This window comes from Oryctolagus cuniculus, chromosome X, assembly GCF_051225735.1.
Source record: "Oryctolagus cuniculus isolate XC-2025 breed Fujian yellow rabbit chromosome X, ASM5122573v1, whole genome shotgun sequence".
NCBI classification, from domain to species: Eukaryota; Metazoa; Chordata; class Mammalia; order Lagomorpha; family Leporidae; genus Oryctolagus; species Oryctolagus cuniculus.
The window spans coordinates 26,173,099-26,195,754 of NC_142888.1; the positions used below are offsets into that span (position 1 = coordinate 26,173,099).

General features: G+C 42.4%; 1 protein-coding gene and 1 long non-coding RNA gene across 7 annotated transcripts in view; one reads left to right on the forward strand and one right to left on the reverse strand.

Annotated features, from left to right (window-relative positions):
• Positions 1 to 4,004, reverse strand: part of MED14 (mediator complex subunit 14) — a 73,534-nt gene extending 69,530 nt beyond the window's left edge. For 2 of the 6 annotated variants that reach the window (XM_070067491.2, XM_070067489.2), the window contains exons 1-2: positions 3,239 to 4,004; positions 469 to 495 (exon numbers count right to left, since the gene is read on the reverse strand). In XM_070067491.2, coding sequence (XP_069923592.1) covers positions 469 to 495; positions 3,239 to 3,453 — 242 coding nt within the window. In that variant the 5' untranslated portion in view covers positions 3,454 to 4,004. The remainder of the gene's footprint in view (positions 1 to 468; positions 496 to 3,238) is intronic. The other 4 variants (XM_089324383.1, XM_089324385.1, XM_070067493.2 and 1 more) reach the window with 3 other exon arrangements.
• Positions 3,454 to 22,656, forward strand: part of LOC108178726 (uncharacterized) — a 218,758-nt gene continuing 199,555 nt past the window's right edge. The window contains exons 1-3 of the long non-coding RNA XR_016228071.1: positions 3,454 to 4,399; positions 7,969 to 8,036; positions 9,648 to 9,714. This is a non-coding gene — a long non-coding RNA (uncharacterized LOC108178726). The remainder of the gene's footprint in view (positions 4,400 to 7,968; positions 8,037 to 9,647; positions 9,715 to 22,656) is intronic.

Consider the following 22,656-nt stretch of genomic DNA (forward strand, 5'->3'; position numbering starts at 1 on the left):
TATTTTAATTTGTTCCTTTGGCCTACAGAATCATACCAGAGATTAGTTAAGTCTTAGGCCTCAAACTCCAACTGAACCAAAATTTCCCCAACTGTAAAACAGCAACAGCAGTAGGCAAATGCCAACCCTCTAAAAATATTTGTTAGCATTATTATAATAGATGGTAAATTAGTGACCAACTTTTGAAAGCCAGCCTGCTCCTCAGCTTCTTCCACTATGGACTTCATATATTTTCCTATCCTTCTCAGTTTGACGTAGTTAGTCACTCAACAAAAGTTTACTGAATAGAAGGTCTAGAATTGGTCTCACACCACAGTATTGTCAAGAACGAATTAACTGCATTTCCCACTGCTCCCTGAACACACAGCATTAAAAAAAAAAAAAAAAAAAACTAGCCCACATTACCCATACTCACACACTAACACTCAAAGATAGACCAATAAAGACAGATTTAAGGCTTTTTCATACCTCTCCACATCAGATTTCCTTGGCAATCTAAGAAGAAAAAAAAACAATAAATTGATTAAATATATGCATGCTTTCATCAAAATGTGATAATGGTCTTCACTTTGCCTCTCTTAAATACCTTAGTGTTTCAGAAAAGCTGAGTAAATGCCTACTACAGGATGCTACCTACTTTATGAGTTTCCAGCAAAACGGCTGTAAGGGGAAAATCAACAAAAGAACATTTCTCTCGATTCAAAATTGCTTCAAAAGGTATTGCATGAACCACAAACATTTAAAAAGCCCAAGTCTCACATCAACACACTGTAACACAGAGTATCACATTATACTGTGTATCACAGTGTATCACATCCTTTTGGTCTTAAAAGGAGTACTATGTTGCCAGCCTCCCCCTTATCCAATGAATACCTTGTTTCCAAGCAACAAACCTTCTACATTTTGTTACGGTGGGCAAAACTGGAAGCTAATCACACAAAAGGGCCAGTGTCACTCAAGGGTTTTTACAGCAATTATGATTTGCATGGTGGTTAACAAGGAAAGACGCATTATTTTTAAATTTTAACTTATTATTTGACAGACAAGGATACAGCTTCCATCTGCTGGTTCACTCCCTAAATGCTTGCAATGGCCAGGGCTGAAAGCTGGGAGCTAGGAAACTCAATCCAGGTCTCCCATGTGGGAGGCAGGAACCCAATTACTTGAGCCATCACTGCTGCCTCCTAGGCTCTGCACTGGCAGGAAGCTGGAGTTGGGAACTGAACCCAGGCACTACGATGTGGGAAGTGAGCATCTTTTAACTGCTAAGCTGAACACCCACCCCTGCATTACTTTTAAACAGCTCCAGGAAGGTTTTATTTTCTTTTTGCTAGTTCTCCAGTATTGATAGCCAGCAACCAGTGTCAATTTGTTCCTTAACACTAATGCTAACACTCTTCACCCACTGATGCTTAGAAAGGTCTGATCTATCTCTTAAATCGCCACAATCTGTTAACTTCTATTCCATGGTCTAAATTTAGATGGCCTGAACAACTCTCATTCATGCCTCTCCCCCATCACTTCTTAAAGAATATATGCTCAGCTGCTTGGATCCTCTTCTCCAACCCATGTGCTGCAGAGACAGAAAAACTAAAACCACTACCACTTCCAGAGGTTCAAGATACCAACGGGGAAACTATCAAAATGAGCTCTTGCTCTTCTTAAGGAAGATGGTGGCATGGAAGCTGAAGTTATGATCACAGTGATAAAAGAATTAGGTAGGGGGTGGAAGGGTCAGCAGACCAGAGGAATGTAGCAGAAATTAAGGCCCTATTAGGAAATGGCAAATAAAAGCAGTCACTGTATGGATTTCAAAATTTCTTGCACCAAAATCAACTTCTCTTCTAATTTTCCATTAACATTTTAAAAGTATGTGAAGTGTGTTATATATCCCTATGTTATATATAGGAATCACAATCATAGAAAGGACATGGAATTATAATACTTTTTCCATGACAATAAAACAGACGTTTCTCCCTTCATAAGCAAGTCCTAAAGAAAAGAACACGATATAATTCAAGGAATTTCTACAAATCTTGCATGGAAAAACTAATTACACAACCACTAACTGCAGCAGTTCTCAACATGCTTTTCACACAGCTATATCCAGGGCAAGTGACCTTCACGCGCCTGGAACCAGCTCATGGACACTTAGGTTTTTACAAGCCCAACAATTAGCCATACAGAGATGTGTATCACTAAAATCATTTCAACAATGACAACTATTTACACTTCTCACTAGCCAGAGCGGTATGTTTCTTTACCTCCTTCTGTCCCATGCAATAAAGTACAGTACATCAAAACTCAGTGTGAACGTTTTACAGAAATGGAACCTATTTTAATTCTTTTAGGCATCTGCAAACAAATATGTTAAGCCTCTAGTAACCAATTACTGTACACTGTACAGTCTAGTATCTACATACTTATGTATTTCAGTAAAACCCCCTTATCTGTAATCTTAGAATAGATGAGATAAAAAGTCATCTAGATTAAAAATTCTGAACCTGGGTTATAAGATGCAAAACAGAGCCCCCAAATTTTACAGTGCCTTTTCTTCGTACATTGAAAATCATTAGTATATTCTGATCCTATTCTGGAGGGATTACCACCCTAATCATGCCCCAAGGCACTTCATAGGTAACTAGGTGATTTACAAATTCCCTTCATTTTCCAAGAAGTAACAGCAGATTGGCTACAAAAAATATTGTACACACACTAAACTCATGAGGACTTCCAACACTCAAAACCTTCCAGAAAAAAAAAAAGTTATTTGGAACCCAAAATGTTATTTCATATACAACCTCCTGCGTTCAAACTTACAAGCAATTACAGTCTACATTTGAAACGTATTGTCAAGAGGCTGTAAAACAGACTGCCTGTCTTTGGGATTTTTTTTTTTAATTGCTTAAACCCTGAACTCTAATCTTGTGCTTTAGGCTTAAAAAGCTTCCAACTCGGACAAAAATCCCAAAGACAATTTTCAGTCTAAGTGTTAACAACACGCAAAATTAACGAGTCTCCGTTGCCTGATCTGCAGAAAGACTCCCCCCCCCCCCCCGCAATACAAAGCTTTTCAGCCACCTCCACTGAACGAACCCCTCGAGTTCAGAAATTCTACACTAAGCAGCGCCGGGGAGACACACGGTAGCCCTTTGGCGAGAGGGAGGCGCAAACCTCTCTCAATCAGTTGGGCGGGAAGAGAGGGCTGGGAAGCAAGCAGGGGTTTCGCGGCACTTACAGGTCCGTTAACACCATGAGCTCTGAGTAGGCCCGGTGGAGCAGAAATTCGATGAGAGTGCTCAGTCGATAGCCAGGGCTAGCCGCAGCCGCAGCGGCAGCCGCCACGGCGGCTCCAGGGGGAGGAGGTGCTGGGGCTGAAGCCGGGCCGCCGCCGCCGCCGCCGCCGCCTCCAGGCGGGACCAGCTGATGGTTCTCCAGCTGTACTGGGGCCATGGCGGCACAGGGATCGGCTCGGCGCAGCGGCGCAAGATGTGGCCCTGGAGCCTCCCGGGCACTCGGTCACCGCGCCTAGGCGGGCGCGGGCAGAGCAGCCGCCGCCTACCGCCGGGAAGCCTCTGAACAGGAAGCCGTGCTCCGCCCGCAGAGGCCCGCCCCCATGTAGCGACGAGCTGCTGGCCCCAGGGAGAGAAGCGAGGGGCGGGGGAGGCAAGGAGGGCGGGGAAGCAGGGCGGCGGCAGCCGGGAAGCTGCGCCTCCGCGACTGCTCAGAGGCAGCTATGCCTGGCAGCCGTGGCGTCCATGTTGACGGCCGAGACCGGAAGTCGAAGGGCGGGGCGGAAGGGCAACCCGCAGGAAGCCTGCCGAGAGCAACCTGAGCCGGTTCTCCCGGCAGTCTCGCGCCGTAGCGTGTGCGGGACCCGGCGGGAGCCGGTGAGGCGCGTGGGAGTGGGGCGGAGCCGGTGCGTGGGTGAAAAGGCGGAAGAGAGCTTCGCGCGCTGCCGGAAGCGGGATGAGGACTCAGCCGGTCTCGTCACCGTAAACGTCACTCGTGGCCCCGCCCGGGCTGTCGCCGCCGCAGCAGCCCCAGGCGTTGTAAAGGTCACAAGTTGCCTTAAGGAATGGATCAGCGCTCTCTAAGTGGGGCACTTTACCCCCATGGAGGGGGCCTTGCCTGGGTGTTCGTGAGTTACGCTTCTGGAATCGTGGAGAAATCGTCGGGACCGGGCGCTTGGGATTTCTCAAGACTTTGCTCCTCCCATAGACGGCCTAGGCGTTTTGCGTGGGAGGACGTTCCCGTCCCTTTTTTATTTTTTTTTTTTAAGCTGTGGGAAAATGGGAGAGAAAATATGATTGGGCGTAGGGACTGAGCTGCCGGCAGAATAACTGAACTTTCGATTGAGCTGGGTGTTTGCTGAGTCCGTTACCATCCCCCAAATCCGGTCAGTACAACACAGAAACAGCCCTTAAATCCTCGCCTGCAGACTTGCACTCAGTTTTTGTCTCTGCTCTTAGAGTAGCCGCCCTGTCCTTTGAGGGCTTTCTCTGCCTGCCTTCAGTTAGTTCCCTCCCCCTCCAAAAAAAAAAAAAAAAAAAACCAAAACACACAAACCACGTTTGGTATTTTGCTCCTCTTTTAAAACGCTGATCCTTAACTTAGCCTTGCACTTCTTAAGCCCTCAGGCGATTTCATAACGGATAGGCCTGTGAGTCCCACTGCGCATAGCTTGAGACAATTGATCTGGGGAGAAGTCTGGGCTTGGTTCCTGGGTGCTTCCAGTGTGCAGCCGATGTTCCCAGCCTGTTTTTCCCAATTTCGTCCCTCGCAGGTGGTAGAGGTGCTCCGGCTGTTCCCTTAAGGCTAGGATACTCCCTTTGGCCAGTTAGAATGACTTGTTTTTTAAAGCTTTTCACCGGTGTTCCGAAGGTGTGACCTCCAGGGTCTAAACATTTTCCCCTCCTTTGTGATCCTAAAGCACATTTACACATAATACCATCATTGGGTTTATGTATACCTCCTGCAGGGACGCTGCTGGGAGGCAGACTGTCATTAATTCCTATGTCAGCTACCTCAGGGAGCAGAAAGGAATTTTTTTGAAATTTGTAAATGACCATTGATAATTGTATATACAGTTATTTACAGGGTACAAATGATATTTCAGCACATGTCTGCGTTGTGAAATGTGCAAATCAGGCTAATAATTCATTATCTCCCATCCTTATTTCTTTGTTGTTTTTTTTTTTTCTTTTAAAGATTTATTTATTTATTTTGAAAGTCAGTTACAGAAAGACAGGGAGACAGAGATCGATCTTCCATCCACTGGTTCACTCCCCCAGATGGCTGCAATGGCTGATGCTGGGCCAGGCCAAAGCCGGAACCCAGGAGCTTCATCCTGGTCTCACATCTGGGTACAGGGGCCCAAACACTTGGGCCATCCTCTACTGCCTTCCCAGGTTATTAACAGGGTGCTGGATCCAAAGCAGAGCAGCAGGCACTCAAATTAGTGTGGCTTAACCTGTTATGCCACAACTCTGACCCCAAGTTCAACTTCTCTACATTCCACGTGTAAGTGGGATCATGTGGTACTTCTCTTTCTGTGCCTGGCTCATTTTACTTAAAATAGTGTCCTTCAGATTCATCCATATTGTCTCAAATGATAGAATTTCCATCTTTCATAAGGCTGAATAGTAGTCCATTGTGTATATATTTGTATGCCACCTTTCTTAATCCATTCATCTGTTGATGAGCTCTTAGGTTACTACTATATCTTAGCTGTTGTGAATAATGCTGGGATACACATGGGAATTTCTTGCCAACACGATCTCAATTCCATTGTATCTATACCTAGAAATGGAATTACTGGATCATGCAATAATTCTACTTTTAATTTTTTGAAGAACCTCTATACTGCTTTCCAAAATGGCTGTACTAATTTGCATTCTCACCAAACATGTGCAGTGGTTCCCTTTTCTCCACACACTCAACTCTTGTTTTGTCTTTTTGATAAATAGGTATTCTAACAGGTGCGAGGTTATATCTTATTGTGGTTTTTAACTTGCATAGGGAACAATTTTTTTTTATTCTTATTTATTATATGCCACCTCCAAAGGCGGCCACCCCCCTCATGCGCCCCGCCCCGCTCCGGGAACAATTTTTTTTAGGTTAACTAGAATCAGAATTTTTAGCAATTGCCTTGACTTGTCTTATTGAAGTTTTTAAGAACATTTATTTATTCGAAAAGCAGAGTGACAGAGGGGTAGAGAGAAGGATAGAGATCTTCCATCTGCTAGTTCACTCACCAAATACCCTCAACAGTAGGGGCTGGGTCAGGCTGAAGCCAGGAGCCCAGAACTCCATCGAGGTTTTCTAGTGGGTCACAGGGACCCCAGTCCTTGGGTCCATCATCTGCTGCTTTTCCAAGTGCTTTAGCAGGAAGCTGGAATGAGAGCAGAGTAGGCAGGACTGGAACCAGCACTCTGACATTGGATGTGGGTGTCCTAATCAGCAGCTTGACCCCCTGTACCACAACACTGGCCCCAACCCAAATGCTTTAGATCATTTATGAAGTCAATCTGATTTTGTCAAAAGAAGCAACAAATTGATTACAAAATATGGAGAATAAATGGGTATTTCCTTTTAAGTCCCTTTGATGGAAAAACGTGATACATCTGGTTTCATTTTTAAGTATACAGCTGTCCCTCAGACCCAAAAAGAGCAGGAAAGGAACTGAAACTTTTTGTAAGCTCTTGCCATCAGTTCCTCCAAAATGGAGAGCAAAAGCAGTGACTGCATTCATTCAACAGAAGAGACGTTCATAGTGACACTGAGGGAAGGAACTGGCAATGTTGTGGGCATGGTTTCTCCAACCTGGAAAAAATGAAAACACTTGAACAGCGTGGCATTTAGAATAAACCCAGACATTTCACTGTGGCCTCTACAGACTTGAGCACTGTAGCCCTTGCCTGCTTCTTCATCTACTCCATCTCCTCCCACTCTTTCCCTCACTTACACGGTAGCTCTCTGGGTCTAGTCCGTGCCATTCCTTCCCACCCTGTGATTTGTCCACTGTTTCTAGGTACTTGAAATACTTGTTTCCTGGCTCTTGGCTGGCTTCTTCTTCAGGGCTCAGCTGAAATGAGAAAATCCTCAGAGAGGCCTTCCTGACTGTGTTATATTCAGCATGTACAAGGAAGTTCATTGCAGCATTGCTTGTAGAAGCAAAAAAAATAAGAACAATCTTAAGTGTCTCCCAAGTAGGAGAATGGATAAGCAAATTACTGTATTTCTACATAACTATTCAAATTAATTAGAGCTATATGTGCCAACACATATACATCGCAATACAAATTGAAAAAAGCAACATTCTGCTACATTTCTATCCATTTTAAATTTATTATAGTAAAAGTAAAAATGCAACTGAGGTTGAGATCCACAGCTTTCAGGACGGTAGTTCCTTCTAGGGTGGGGTCAAGGACGAGGTGATGCTTTGTTGGTTATTAGTTATTATAAATTTCTTGAAGAAATACCTAAAGAAAATGCAACAATATTAATATCTTTGAAATCTGGGAATACAGATATGCATGTTAGCAATTTTTGAAATATTTCATGATTTAAAAATATTTAATATATTTCTGTTAGTATAATATCCACCAGCTTACCATAACAAACTCTAACATCTCAGTGACTTAAGACAGTAAGAGTTTTTATTTCTGTTGCCCACAGAATTCCTAAAGCTATATCTGACTGGGGATGGGGCTATTCTCCTCTGTAGTAGTAACTCAGAGATCCAAGCTCCTTCCGCTTGGAAAGCCAGCACTCTGAGATTTTTTTATATCTGCCAATATTCCATTAGCCAGATTAGTCACACTGCCTATTTAAAGACCAGAGAGCTGGGAAATACCATTTTCTTTCTGCCTAGGAACAAAACGAAATGGTTTGACAAAGGAAAGAAAAAAAAAAACATTGTTTTTAACCACAATATTAATCATCTCTTTTTGTTTTCCCCCATAGCACAGCCTCTGAAATCAGACTGTTTAGATTGAAATTCTAGCTCTACTGGGCGCTATCAACTCTCTTCAGTAAGTTCTCTGGGCCTCATTTTCTTCAACTATGATAGTATTCATCTCAGAATGATTGTGAAGAATAAATGAGTTAACATTTGCAAAGAGTTTAAAACAATAAGTGATTATCTTCACATTATTATCTTCACATTATTATCATTTCAAAGCTCTAAGTCTCATATTTATTTATTCACCTAATAACCAATCAACTTTCTTCATCACTCTGCCTTTCAAATAAATAAATAAATTTTTTTTAAAGAAATACTTAAAACTTCAAAGATGAAAGTGTCAAAGGTTTTAACCATTTTGGTTTCTGGGCTTGATAATATTTCCATGGAACTTTTTTATTTTTAAGATTTTTATTTATTTATTTGGGAGGTAGAGTTACAGACAGTAAGAGGGAGAGACAGAAAGAAAGGTCTTCCATTGGTTCACTCCCCAAATGGCCGCAACGGCTTGAGCTGTGCCAATCCGAACCCAGGAGCCAGGAGCCAGGTACTTCTTCCTGGTCTCCCATGCGGGTGCAGGGGCCCAACGAATTGGGCCATCTTCTACTGCTTTCTCAGGCCACAGCAGAGAGCTGGATTGGAAGAGGAGCAGCCGGGACTAGAACTGGTGCTCACATGGGTTCTAGTCCCGGCTGCTCCTCTTCCAATCCAGCACAAAGTCCACTGATTCTGTCAGTAGCCACTGTTTCTCCCTTCACCACTACCCAGGCCTTCTTCCATTTCAGGTGGGCGAGAGTTCATGGGGACTGGGCACAGTGGCAAAACCTTCGGCAGCCATGATGTTCTCTAACACTGCCCCAGCAGGCCACCCTAGGAACCCTCTAAGGGTTCTTGAATGTCTCCAATTGATTATTGTCCTCATGGTCAGCTTTCTTCCCTTCCCAACTACTGAAACCAAGTGGTTTCAGAAGCCAAAGGTTGTAGTCACCTTGCCCCTGTTGCCTGGCTGCCACCATCAGGTGAAGGCAATGAGGGCCAGTGGGGAAAAACAAAGGCGTGGCTGGAGATCATTAGGGTAGACTCATAGGGTAGAAGTCTGTCTTCCCATGTCGGAGTACCTGGGTTCAGTTCCTTGCTGTAACTCCTGACTTCAGCTCCCTGCCCAGTGCAAACTCTAGAAAGCAGCAGTAATGGCCAGGAGCTGGATTCCTGCCATTCATATACAAGACCTGGCTGGCAGTCCTGCCTTCTGGCTCCAGCCCTGGCCATTGCAGGCATTTGGAGAGTGGGCCAGCAGATAGGACCCCACCCCCTGCCCTGTTCTCTCTCTCTGCCTCTCTGCCTCACTCACTGTCTCTCAAATAAATAAAAATTTCAAAAGTGTACATATATAATAATTACATAAAATACAAATGTGTATACAAGAAAATGGATATGATTTGTTTCTTAAGGAAATTATTAAAACTGGAACTTCAACTAATGCACATTTAATATACTAAGGCTTTTAAAATTAAAGTCAGAGCTTTTCATTTTATTGACTTTACATAGCCACATATTTATGTCCAAACACATTCAAACTAAAGTATATTAAAGATGACATCAGCTAAAATTGCAGCATCAGGTACTCTGTCCCTCCACAAAAGCAACTAATGCCTAAACCTGTCACAATCAACTTCTGCAGGGCTCTGGAATCTAGGCAACCACAGCAATCAGGGGAAGGCCTAGTGAGGACAAGCTGCTGCTCTAAGGTAAGAGAGCGCCACCAACAGTTCCCCACCCCCCCACACCCCCCCCCCACCTGTGGCGAGGACAGCCATCCGCACGCCTGGCGCAGTTGCTGGTGCCAAGCAGAGCAGCAGGGACCATATTCTCAATCACTTGTGGGTCATGGGTTCCAGCTTGTCCAGCAGCTCCTTAAAGGACTGGCACAGGCTCACCTTTGTTTCACTCAATTCAGAGTGTTCCCAGGACTCAGGTAGTTTTCTGAGCAGCTTTTGCCAAAAATATTCAAAGGCACAAGTATTGGCTATCACAGTCTAGGGCAAGAAATAACAGGACAGCAAATAGACCAACAATCCTGGGAAGGATGAGATTGGCAAAGGAGATGTGAGGGGGAAAGGGGGCTTTTAAAGCTCCTGTGTGTACCTCGGCCACATTCATGTGCAGAGCTAGATACATGTTCAGAAACGACCTGAAAAGACCCAAAGCTTTCACCGCTGACTCGCCTTCAGGCGCCACACAAGTAGGATGTGAAAGTTAAGGCAGAGTTGTCAATGGTCTGGCCAAGCACTGAAGGAGTACCCCAAACAGCCAACCTGTAAAGGTGGAGAGAGGTGATTTTTTTCTTTTTCCACCTCCTCCTCTTCCTCCTGTTTTTGCTTCTAGGTGTTTCAGAAAACACTGTCAAAACTGACTAGTAAGCAGACTCAACAGAGACTTCAGTGGCTACATGTGACAAAACAGACGTTAATGAGAAACTCATTTTGAAATGTCACTGAACAGGCAAACAGTAACATACAAATATAGATCAATGACACAGAACCTGGAGTCCAGAAATGATCCCATATTCTATGGCCAATTGACTAGGGTGCCAAGACCATTTGATGAGGAGAGAAATGTGATAGCCAATTGGATATCCACATTTAAAAGAAATTAGGCCTTTCCCACAGTTTTCAAAGAAAATACAAGAGCGTCTTGGATTTGGGAACAGATTCTTAGATATGACACCAAAAGTTTAGCAGTAAAAGAAAAAGAAATCAGACTTTTTCTAAAAAAATATTTATTTATTTATTTGAAAGTCAGAGTTACACAGAGAGAAGGAGAGGCAGAGAGAGAGAGTCTTCTATCCACTGGTTTACTCCCCAATTGTCCGCAACAGCTGAAGCTGTGCCAATCCGAAGCCAGGAGTCAGGAGCTTCCTCTGGGTCTCCCGTGTAGGTACAGGGGCCCAAGGACTTGGACCATCTTCTACTGCTTTCCCAGGCCATGGCAGAGTGCTGGATCAGAAGTGGAGCAGCTGGGGCTCAAAACCAGCACCCATATGGAATGCTGGCACTGCAGGTGGCGGCTTTACCTGCTATGCCACAGTGCCAGCCCCATAAATCAGACATTAAAACTAGGAACTTTTGTACACCAAAGGACACTGCAAAGTGAAAGAAAACAGCTTATAGGATATAAGAAAATGTAAACCACGTATCTTATAAGGGTCTAGTATGCAGACTATCTAAGAGGTCTTCAAAAGGAAAATAATGTATTAGGAAAAACTGTAGACTTAAAAAAAATTTACACCATTCACAACATTGTTAATATACTAAATGCCACTGAATTCTATACTTTAGTTAATTTTCTGTGAATTTTTCCTCAATAAAAAAAATATTGTCAATCAGGGACAACCTCAGTATACTCTTAACAGATAAAATCAAAATATATTGGGAGTTTCTTGATGTCTTTACTGTTTATATGTTCTTACTCCCAATGTAATTTTGTGTCCTTATAAATTAATTGTGCTATCCCCCAAGAGAAGATTCCACTGTCTTCTATTTTGCTAGTGCTGATTAACAACGCATCAGCCAAAAGTGTTCAGTCATATTACCAAGACAGAAATACATTGACTTTTATTTATCCTTTAAACTACTTTTATATGTACTTTTATTTGAGAAGCAGAGAGGGTGAGCGCCTATTATCTGGTTCACTCCCCAGATTTGTGCAACAGCTAGAGCTGGGACCGGGCTAAAGCCAGGAGCCATAAATTTAAAACAGGTCTCCCACATGGGTAGTAGGAACCAAATTACTTAAACCATCACCACTGCTTCCCAGGGTCTGCATTAGCAGGAAGCTGGAGACAGGTGCCAGAGCTGGGAATCCACTCTGATGTGGGACACAGATGTCTTCCTGGCTGGGGCAAGCACCTGCTTCCTTGACTAACTTTTGAACCAACATTTGTGGGAAAACTTTGAAGACACAGCTGAGGATGTTCTTAGTGCATATACTTCCTGCCTCTGCTATATAAGTCTGTCACAATTGTGAAGATGGGAAAGAATCTGCAGCCAAGGTCTGAAGGCTGTAGAGATTTTTGTGGTTTTCTTTATTATTGTTGTTGTTCTTTTATTTATTTGAGAGAGAGAGAGAGAGTGTTCCCTGAGTGCCCACAGTGCCCTGAGCTAGGGTGGAAGCTGGGAGCCAGGAACTTAATCCAGATCTATTATGTGGGTGCAGGGGCCCAAGGACTTGGGCCATCCTCTGCTGCTTTCTCAGGTGCATTAGCAGGGAGCTGAAACTTGAACCAGAGGAAGTGCCTGGCTCCTGGCTTCAGCCCATGGTGGCCATTTGGGGAGTGAACCAGTGAATGGAAGATCAAACATTCTCTCTCTCTCTCTCTCTCTTTCCTTCTATCTCTGCCTTTCAAATAAATCTTAAAGAAATATTCATTAAACTAAGGATTCAAAGATTGCCAAATATTATGAATTCAGTTCTTCAGTAATTTTGTTTACATATGTTGTCTTAATTTTTCAAAGTTTTATTTTTTTGCCAAACAAAACAACTGGAAATGTATTTCCTCCATTGGAACTTAGACTATATTGAATCTAAGCTATTCAACTGTGAAGGTCACCAAGATATAAAAAATACATGTGAATGAATCTGTACCCTGAAATTTGATATTGGGTTAATCATTCATCATCTCCTGGAATCATGGTATAAAATTTTTTTCACTGCAGAAAACTTAGACTATGTTGTTTTATAGCTGGCAGCAAAGTAACAGCTCTGTCATGTTGAATTCCCTTTTCAGTCAGTTATTTGCTCTTTATGGATGTTGCATCCAATTACTATGACGTTGTAGGGTCATTATGTAATGTCAAAGCCTTTTCTCTTTGACGACAGAACATGCTTCCAGACAGAGCAAAATAATCAATAGATTCAAGAGACCACACAGAAACCTCTATTGATGAGTCATGGCACTGAATATTAGCCCATCTGTCTCTGGTATGTGGTTGTCACAGCCCATTTACAGACTCTCCCAGTGCTAAGCTGACGTCAGCCAAATACTAGATTATGTTTCAAAATCATTAGGACTGTGGGTTCTGACATGAGAAAAACAGAATAAATGAAACCCTGTCTGAGTAAAAATGAGTTCTGTTTTATGTCTCAAAAAGTGTCAAAGTTCAGGTATCTCCCATTGTATTAGTTAGGAATGCTTGTGGCCACCAGGACAGGAAATCTGGCTAACAGTGGATAGGGGTTCATTTTGTCTTGCTTAACAAGGTGTCTGGAGATTTGTGGCTGCTGGGGAATAGTTCAGTGTCTCAACTGTATCAGAATCTTCTGCTCTGTAACTTTGTTAAATGGAAAATTCCTTAGACCAATTAAATTTGGTAGAGTTTATTTGAGCAAAACAAAGATTTGCGAATTGGGCAGCTCCCAGAATCAGAGCAAGTTCTGAGAATCAACAAAGTGATCAGACAGCATTTATAGAAAAACAGAGGTGAGACTTAGAAAACAGCTTAAATGGCTACAGTCTCATCAATCAGTTACCTAGTTGCAGTTTAATGAGTTACTTGTTTATAGCCTGATTAGTTCATTGGCTGCAGGGCCTTATGCAACCAATCAACGCTAAGCTGCTCTGATTAAACTCCATACTGATCTGGTCTGTGCAGGTGCTCAGTCCAAATCTTGACCTTGGACAAAATCTTATTTAACAGTTTTGTAGCCACAAGATGGTTGCTGCAACTCCAGACATAGCATGAAGTAAAGAATAAGAAATGGTCACAGGATATTTGTCCTTTCATTATAAGGCAAAACTTTCCCAGAAATGTTCCAACAGATTTCTGCATGTAGTTCATTAGCCAGAAACTAAAGCATGGCTGCTACTGACTGCAAAGAAAGCTGGGAAGTCAAGGCTTTTTTCTTCTCTCTCTCTCTCTCTCTCTCTCTCTCTCTTTCTTTGTAGCTTCTATAATGGAGACCAGGTGAGCATGAAAGCAAACATGAACAGACCTCAGATTAGATTACAAAAACATATGAAACACTCTATTCAGGGTAGCAAAATTAAGGAGGAAATCAAAGTAGTTTGTGGGGAGTTCAAAATCTCATTTATTTTACAAAATACAAGTCGAAGCCATCATTCAAGTTTTATCTACTAATACTACTTTTAGTCTACTGTACATTGTGACCCACTTAATTTCCTACTTCCATGCATTTCCACATGCTCTTAACTCAGCTGGAATGGATCTCTTTCCCCATCTCTGCATATTAAGCATGTTTCCCACGTCCTAGATCATATATTACCTCTTCCCTGAAGTTTTCCCTACTCTCACCAAATGGAAGTTACCAGTCAGCTCCCAAGGCAAATTATTTCTGTCTAAAGTAACAACATCTTGTTTCACAGAGAATATCTCAATCTTCACAACTACCCAGGGAGGTAGGTCTTAGAGTCCCCATTCTGTGGTTGTTGAAACCAGAGCCTAGAAAGACTGAGCAGTTTGCATAACAGCACCCAGCTAACAAGCGCTATCAACCCCAGCTCTATCTGAGGCCCAGATCTGTTCTCCAAACTATGCCATACTGCTTTCTCCATACCCATGGGCTGCAAATGAGTACATGAAGGTGGGAACAGCATCTTATTCACCTATAACTTGTCTCCTCCTCTTCCCTTGGAATTCAGATTTCAAAGACATGGGTAAAGCTCTGGTCACATATTTAATTTAATTCCATTTCTAAAAGCTCTAGTTTTATCTTTACCCTCATGTGCTTTCCTATATTATCTCCCTTGGAGATATTATACTTAATTTCAAAATCTTCAGTTTGCTATAGTAACTATTTCCATTTTTGGAGTTTGCTAACTTCCTTTAATGGTTGTTCTTGGTTTTGTGTTTATGTTTGAGAGATGGTTATTCTGCCTGTGGGTTTTTGTTCCATGTAATGACTTTGATATGGTTAGCAATGAGATGTTCTAGATAGGTTTGTGAATTTATCTGTAACATAGCTCTTTTAGTATGAAAACATAACTATTTTTGAATAAAGATTGTTATGGCTGTAGAACAGTACCACAAAGGAGTGGGGCCTTCTCTTTTATATTGGAAATGTCGAGGAAAAGGAGTCTCGCCTGAAAAATCAGACATCAAAATGTCAAAGAGATGCTTCTTCTGAGGTTGAAGTCCAAATGTATACTACCCATGTGGTTTAATAAGCTCAAGCTATAAAATTAAGGGGCAAACATTTGGTGCAGGAGTTAGGACCCTGCTTGGGATGCCTGCTTCCCATATCAGAGAGCCTGTGTTCAAGTCCTGGCTCTACTTTGGATCCAGCTTCCTGCTAAGATGTGTCCTGGGAGGCCGCAGATGATGACTCACACACGTAGGTCCCTGCTATCCACGTGAGAGAACAGGGTGGAGTTCTGGTTTCCTTGCTTCAGCCTGGCACAGCCCTGGCTGTTCTGGGCTTTTGGGAGAGTGAACCAGCAAATGGAAAATTAATCTCTCTTTCTCTGTCTTTCAAATAAATTTTTTAAAATTGTAAAAGCAACATGAAAAATGGGCTCTGGTTCAGCGATACTTCCTTGAGAACTGTGATCTAGTTCTTGTTGCAAAACTGCAAATTCCCCGTGCTTTGTGATACCGGACCTTGTAAACATTTCTCTTGCCAGATAGCGCAATGTCACGCTTTGTCAGGTGAGGGTGCTGGAGGAACAGTGCAAGCATAGCTGAGCAGGAGCCTCTCCTTCAGGCCCATCGTATTTTCTTTTCCTGGCTCTGTGGTACAACAGCCAGTGGTGTGAAGGAGACTGCGTGGCACCCATCATTCAGCAGTCTTCCCCAGAATCCTTTGCAAGCAGTGCTCAGGAGACCCGGCAGCATGCACTCTCCAGTGAGCTTCCTTGGCATCCAAACAGGCAGCTCCCTGCTCACTAACATCCTGGTGAGCAGCTGCTTGATCTGCAGCCTCGGCCTGCCAGTTGTATACCAGCTGTGACCTGTGGTACCTCAGAGGACTTTGCCACCATCCCTGGGCAGCAAGCACTCTCTCTGCCTGGGCGAGGAGAAGGAGCAGTGCTCAGGTTCCTTCTCTGCCTTGGATCCTTTCCCTCAACTCTAAAGCTGCTCCTTCAATGCTATTTCTCTGTTCTGTAGAGCTTTCTTTTGTACTTTTAGCGATCCCCTTTAACTAGTTAATAATTGTTGGTAGCAATTATATCCAAATTACTGGTGTGGTTTCTGTCTGCAGACTGGACTCTAATTGATACACCTGGCAAAAGGAAATGCAAAAAGCCCCAGTTGCATTGACTTCACATAGAACAATCAACACCCTGCCACTGTTCAACTTAACAATGAAACGTTTCAAAACCTCACTAAGAAACAACCCACCACAAGCAGAAATCAGCAGACATAGTGGAAGGTTTGGAGGCCCCCAAACTGTTACAGACCTAGGTATCATAATCTTTATTCCAGGTTCTTACTCCCAGAGATAAGAATTCAAAGCAGAGGCATGATACAGTGCATGAGTGAGAGCAGGATTTAAAATGGGGAGAGACAACGAACATGAGTGTGGGCCACCCCACCCACTGAGACGCCTGTTATGAATAGGCTTGTGAGGAGAGAGAAGGAAAGAAGGCCCAAGAAGATTCCCCAAGCATGCTCAAGAGAAAAGGAGGGTGCGTCCCATGTTATCAGTGTCTTTTTATGATGTGGGGGCTGAAGGGTTAGCATGCATAAGGCCCTTTGGGATTTTCATGGCGCCTCGCTGTGGAATTTAACTTTTATGTGGCCATCATGGCATCTCCTCCTTCCTGGTCCCGGGTGAGATACAGGCACATCATGGGAAGGTGGGCAGATCAAACTGACAGGTGAGAGGGTAAAGTTACAATGCACAGCTGGCAGAAATTCCAGCTCGTAAGTAACGCTCAGTGACCTCAGAGTCACCCCTAAAGGCGTTCTGGGCTGGCTGAAAAGCCCACGGGAGCATTTCAGGCATGGAAAGCCAGGACACTCCTACATGGAGGACCTCCCTGGGTGAGACTCCAGTGGAAAGAAGTGGTCATCATCTTAGCTATATAATATGTACTTTGAGTGTGTAACATCAAGTTTTAACAAATATTTAAAGACAAAGTCACATCAAGCAGATACTAAAAGGTTCATTTTTATATTTGTTTTCGATGTTTTAAATAGTTGCAATGGCTTCAAAATGACGATTTACAATGTTGCTTATAATGCCTGCTGAGTTCTCCACATTTTGTAACCTGTTTTATTTCTTTGGGTGAAAAGCGTTTTTTGCTTAGTATTGTGATATTGCATATGTTTTGTCCCAGTTGTATAGTAATGTTACAGTGTATATCCAGCTTTGGCTGCTGAAAGCATACAGCTGTGAAGACCTTGCCTTTTTTTCTGTTAGACTGCTTTTCAGTTCTGTATTGAGTATCTTAAGTACTGGAGAAAAGATGTCACTTCTTCCTTTAAGGCTGTTTGGTAATCTATATAAGCACTGGAATTGTGTTTTTAAAGAAAAGCATTCAAGTATGACAATATAGTATCTGTGTTTTCATCACTCAAAATGCTGTTTAGTAGTTGAAACTTAAAACTATTTAATGTCATTTAATCAAGTGACCAAAATGTGTTGTGCTCTTTATTGCATTTTCACAGCTTTGAAAATCTGTGCCCATGTTGTTTCATAGACAGTGTACCGCTTTTAATGTCCTATTTAATGGTGATTCTTTTGCACATTTAGTTGTTTAATACTGGAAAGTCAAGAACTTTGATTTTTTGTAATGTGTTATATAAATTCTGTAAAAGGAGATCTCTAACCTCAAAAAGAATTTATATTCCAGGAAGCCTGTGTGTGTTTGTATTAGTTTTGGTTGTCTGTGTAATCCAGCACGATTTTCTTGCTTCCCAACAGCTGGATCCTTTGTTTGAAGTCAGGCAAGGCTACCAACCCACACATGATACACGAGCTGCTTGCCATTCAGAAATCATAGCAGGTAGAGGGAAACCTTATTTACCTAGCCTCGAAAGAAGCTGAGTATTCTGGAGTCTTCCCCTAGCTATACCCATTTTCCCTCTGTTGTCATAGAATCATATTCTTATTTTTGTGCTCCAGACAAAGCCAGTAACCATATAACGTGTTGTGAGGCTATCCATACTTATTCTAACAGTAAAATAGGCCAATCCTTTTATATGTTTATTTCAGTAAAAATTATGTTCAAGATATTATGTACCTTATTTCACCAGACTCAATGTGGCTTTTGGCTGTCTCCAGATCAAGTCTAACCTTAGAGAATTAAAATTGTTCCACTATTTTTTCCTCCAAAAACCTATAATCTGAGCCAGGCTCAAAGGAGTGACCAAGTTTCAGAAATGGTTTCATCTGTGCAACACTTTATATGTGCAACCGTATGAGGGTGAATAAAAATTTAAAATACAAAAAAAGGTAGTCCTCAAAGAAGGATGTACCTTTCTCCGAGGGGAGGAGAGAACTTCCACTTTGCCTATGGCCTTGTCCAAATACTGACAAGTTTGTGGATTCAAAAGGCTTCCATAGCCTAGGCAGCTCATGTCAAGAGCCTCGGGTGATCACTGATGTCATACATAAAAGAGTGTTAGTTGTTAAATTAACAACAGGAGTCACTGTGTAGTAACTTCCCATGCAAGACCTCTGTCCTCAAAGAATTGCAGTATAAGAATTAATGGTAAAACTTGTTCTCAAAGATTTACTTTCTTCTAGTGTGTTATATTATTATGTATCATAAGTTCTAGTAATGTCTAAGTGTCAAACTCCATTGCCTGTATTCTTAGGTGCTTCTTTAAAGTTAACTAAGTGTCTCAAACCTGGACTCTTGGATGCATGTCTCCCTGTGATATATTCCTGTCTCGTATGTTTTAACACAAGGTCAAATGGAGAGTACAGAATGGTTCAAGGCCTCAGGACTATAGTGAGACAGTTGTTTAAATGCATGTTTTTGTGTGCTAACCCTTTGCCTAAGGGAGAATTTCTTCTGCATCCCACTAAACCCAGAATCTGGAAAGTAAGGGTACAGAATTTCCCAAACAGAAGCTCAGGTTTCCAAACAAGAGGTAGATTACCTGAGATATGTTCTAACCCCAGGAAAGTGTGCTCTTTCAGTCAACAGAAAGGAAGCTATTCTGTGTGTATATATATAGTCACCACAGACTAAAAAGCAGCTAAGGATGTTTGTGGGAATGACAGGATTCTGCAGAATATGGATTCCAGGATTTGAATTCCAAGCTTTTGTATGAGCTTTAAAAGGCCCTGACAACAGACACACTGTGCTGGACAGGACAACTACAAAAGGTGTTCCAAAGAATGAAAGAGCTTTTAACAAAAGTTCCAATGTTAGGAATTCCTGAACAGGCTATTCATAGGATCCTCTTCAGATTAGTTGCAGCTTAAATGGAAGGGACCTTAGCAGGTACTACTGAGCATGACTACCTCAGTAAAATTAGAATTTAACTTCTACCCCCTGAGTCTCCACAGGTGAACTCAAAAGACATACCTGATTATTCCTGTAAGCCAATCGAGACCTTAAGCACCTCTTCAAAGGCAAAAAAAAGATAATTAAGCTTTTGCTTTCATCACATCAAGACTGCTGCACCTCAAGGCAGACATGCTGTACCTGCCTCTTTTGATTCTCTCTGGGAACTGTTATTGACAAAAAACTTAACAGGTTCTTCTAGAATCATTCTCTACACTCAAGCTAAACAATTTTATAATCTACATAAGAGTTGCTTATCGCTATCCACTATCTGGGAGATGGTGAGATACGTTCTTTTCATCTGAAGAGCACCCCATTCGCAGTTGGCTTTGTTCCAGTTTTGCTTATGCTGATTGACAAACTTATATGTTTCAGAGCTCAGCAAATTCTGAGAATAACTGACTGTGCAGGGGACACAGCCCCTGGTGGTGACTGAGACTACTCCAGCTCATAAAGTGAATTTGTTAGATGACATAGGTAGAGACTTCCAGACCCAGGACTGTGCTATGCCCCTCATAAACAGGAAGCAGCTGTAGAATATATGATAATTCTACATCCTTCATCATCCCTTAAGAATAAGGTCTGGAGTCTCTGAGAGGGCAATAACATGGGCAGGCAGATAGGATAAACTTGATTAGGTTTGTGAGCTGGAAGACCATGCCCCCTGTGTGATCTCATGCCCCTACCTGACCCCACCTGTACACCCACCTGCCTATCAGACTATGTAACCCCTCCCTCTTGGGCAGTAAATAAAAGGCCTGGAACATGGTGGGCCCTTCCCTTGTTGCCCTTGTTGCCCCCACAGGCACATGGTGGCTCTCTGCTCTCCTGCCTGCATGCTTGTTCCACGTGGCTCCTGGCCTGTTCTCTGCTTGGCATGGATCCAACTTAGCTTCTAGACCTCTCTTTCTCCCCTAAATAAAGCCCTCACTCTCCTGTGTATTCCTCTCACTGAATAAAAAGCTTAAAACTTAAAAAAAAAAAATTTGAGCTCACAGACCCCTAACTCCCTGCCTCGTTTCGCTGTATCAAAACCAAAAATAATTGGACAAAATTTGAAAGAGAATATAAAACCAGTATATTTTAGACAATTAGCCATCTGAAAGACGGATTGAAATGCTAACAAAAGGACACAATTTGGAAAAATCATAAATTATGAAAAAGTAACCATAGTTTTAAAAAAGCACAGGCCTGGGAGTGCAAGCCTCTCCTTGACATAGTGATTTCATTTCCTTTGGGTACACAGGAGGTCGTCAAAAAGTTCATGGAAAATGCAAATAAAAAAATATGGATTTCAAGTTTTCTTGCACCCAGATGAACATCTTTTAATTCCACTTTCCTACAAACTCCTTAAAGTACCCTCATAGTGCGATTGCTGGATTGTACAGTAGTTCTGTTTTCAACTTTTGAGGGCTTGCCATACTCTTCCATAATGGCTATATTAATTTATATTCTGACAAACAATGTATGACAGGTTCCCCTTTCTCCACATCTTTGCCAGGTTTTCTCTTTGTCTTTTTGGCAATAGCCTTTAAGAAATTATTTTATTTATTTGAATGAGTTACAGAGAGAGGTCTTCCATCCGCTGGTTTACTCTCCAAATGGCCACTATGGCCAGAGCTGAGCTGATCTGAAGCCAGGAGTTTCTTCTGGGTCTCCCACATGGGTACAAGGGTCCAAGGATTTGAGCCATCCTCTGCTGCTTTCCCAGGCACATGATCAGGGAGCTGGATCAGAAGTGGAGCAACTGGGACTCAAACTGGAGCCCTTATGGGATGCTGGTGCTGCAGGTTGGGGCTTTAACCAGTTCCACCACAGCACTGGCCCTGGTAATAGCCCTTCTAACCTGGGAAGAGGTGATAGTATAGCTGGAAGAGTGGATTTTCAGTGTGCTCACCATAAAGAAATTATAACATTTTTAAAGTTACACATATGCTAATTACCCAGTTTGATCATTTAATATATGCATGAACCAAACCATCACATTGTATTCCATAAATATGTACAGTTATGACAATCAAAAAATATAAAAGTAATAAAAATATAATCACTAAAAAGCAGTTCAGTGGATGCATTAAAAAGCACATTAGAAACAGCTACAAAGAGAAGAAATATACTGTAAAATAGAGTTCAGGGAAATTTTCCAGGATGCTGTGACATACAGTGACATATGAACAATATTTCAACAAGTTTAACAGACCTGGAAGCTAAAATACACAAGTCACAGAGTGATGTTTATAGTTCACTGATTTTTGTATAAGAAAGAGGAAAATGAGATGATGCATTCATATTATATCTCCATAACAAACTCAAAGGGTACACAAAAAATGAATCTATAAAAAATAGTGCACCTATCTGGATATGGTGGAGGTGGAATCAATAGGTGTGGACAAAAGTGGGATTGCGACTTCTATTACTGTATACACTTTATATGTATGGAATTTACGAACCATGTGTGTTAGTCCAGGTTCTCTGAGAAGCAGAAACCAAGATGGAATTGGTTGTGCAAGGGCTGATGGGGCAAATGATTAGGAGGGAAAAGGGAAGGGAGCCCCAGGAGATGGAAGAGCCTTCCGAACACACTGCAGGTCTCACACCTGGGAAAGGAGGGTTGCATAGGCAGATGCTAAGACTGCAGTGTGGGTCTAAGATTCAGCCAGGCCGATGGGCTGTCCTCAAGTCGAAGCAGCCTGTTGAAGGGGCCAAATGCCTTGCAGGAATGGGCCCCGCCTTATTATCTCTGCCAGGTGTAGTCACTGCCTGAGAGCAGCCTGCGTGAAGTGTGGTCTCCATGCTAACGCGGTGGGAGATTCAGAGAGCAGCAGCTGAGGCCATCTGTCAATTGTGCTTCCTGTAGCAAGAGATCTGAGTGGCATATTTTCATAGCTGCCACACCAGGGGACTAAATTTTGTATTCAAAAAAGGGCCAAATAAAGACATTTTCAGACACTGACTGAAGCAGCTTATCACTCCCAGACTGTCACCCCGAGGACCTCTGGAGGCTTCACTTTAAAAGGAAATATTTGGAATCCTGAAGGACTGTGGAGGATGCAAGAAGCAATGTTGAGCAAATAAACTGGTAAACAAGTGGGAAAGAAGTTGGCCAACACGCAGATAAATCCAAAAAGGCATTAACCATGAAAACAACAACAGTAATGATTCATTTGGGTGTATTAAAAACAAGGCAGAGTTAAAATACTCGCAATAACAT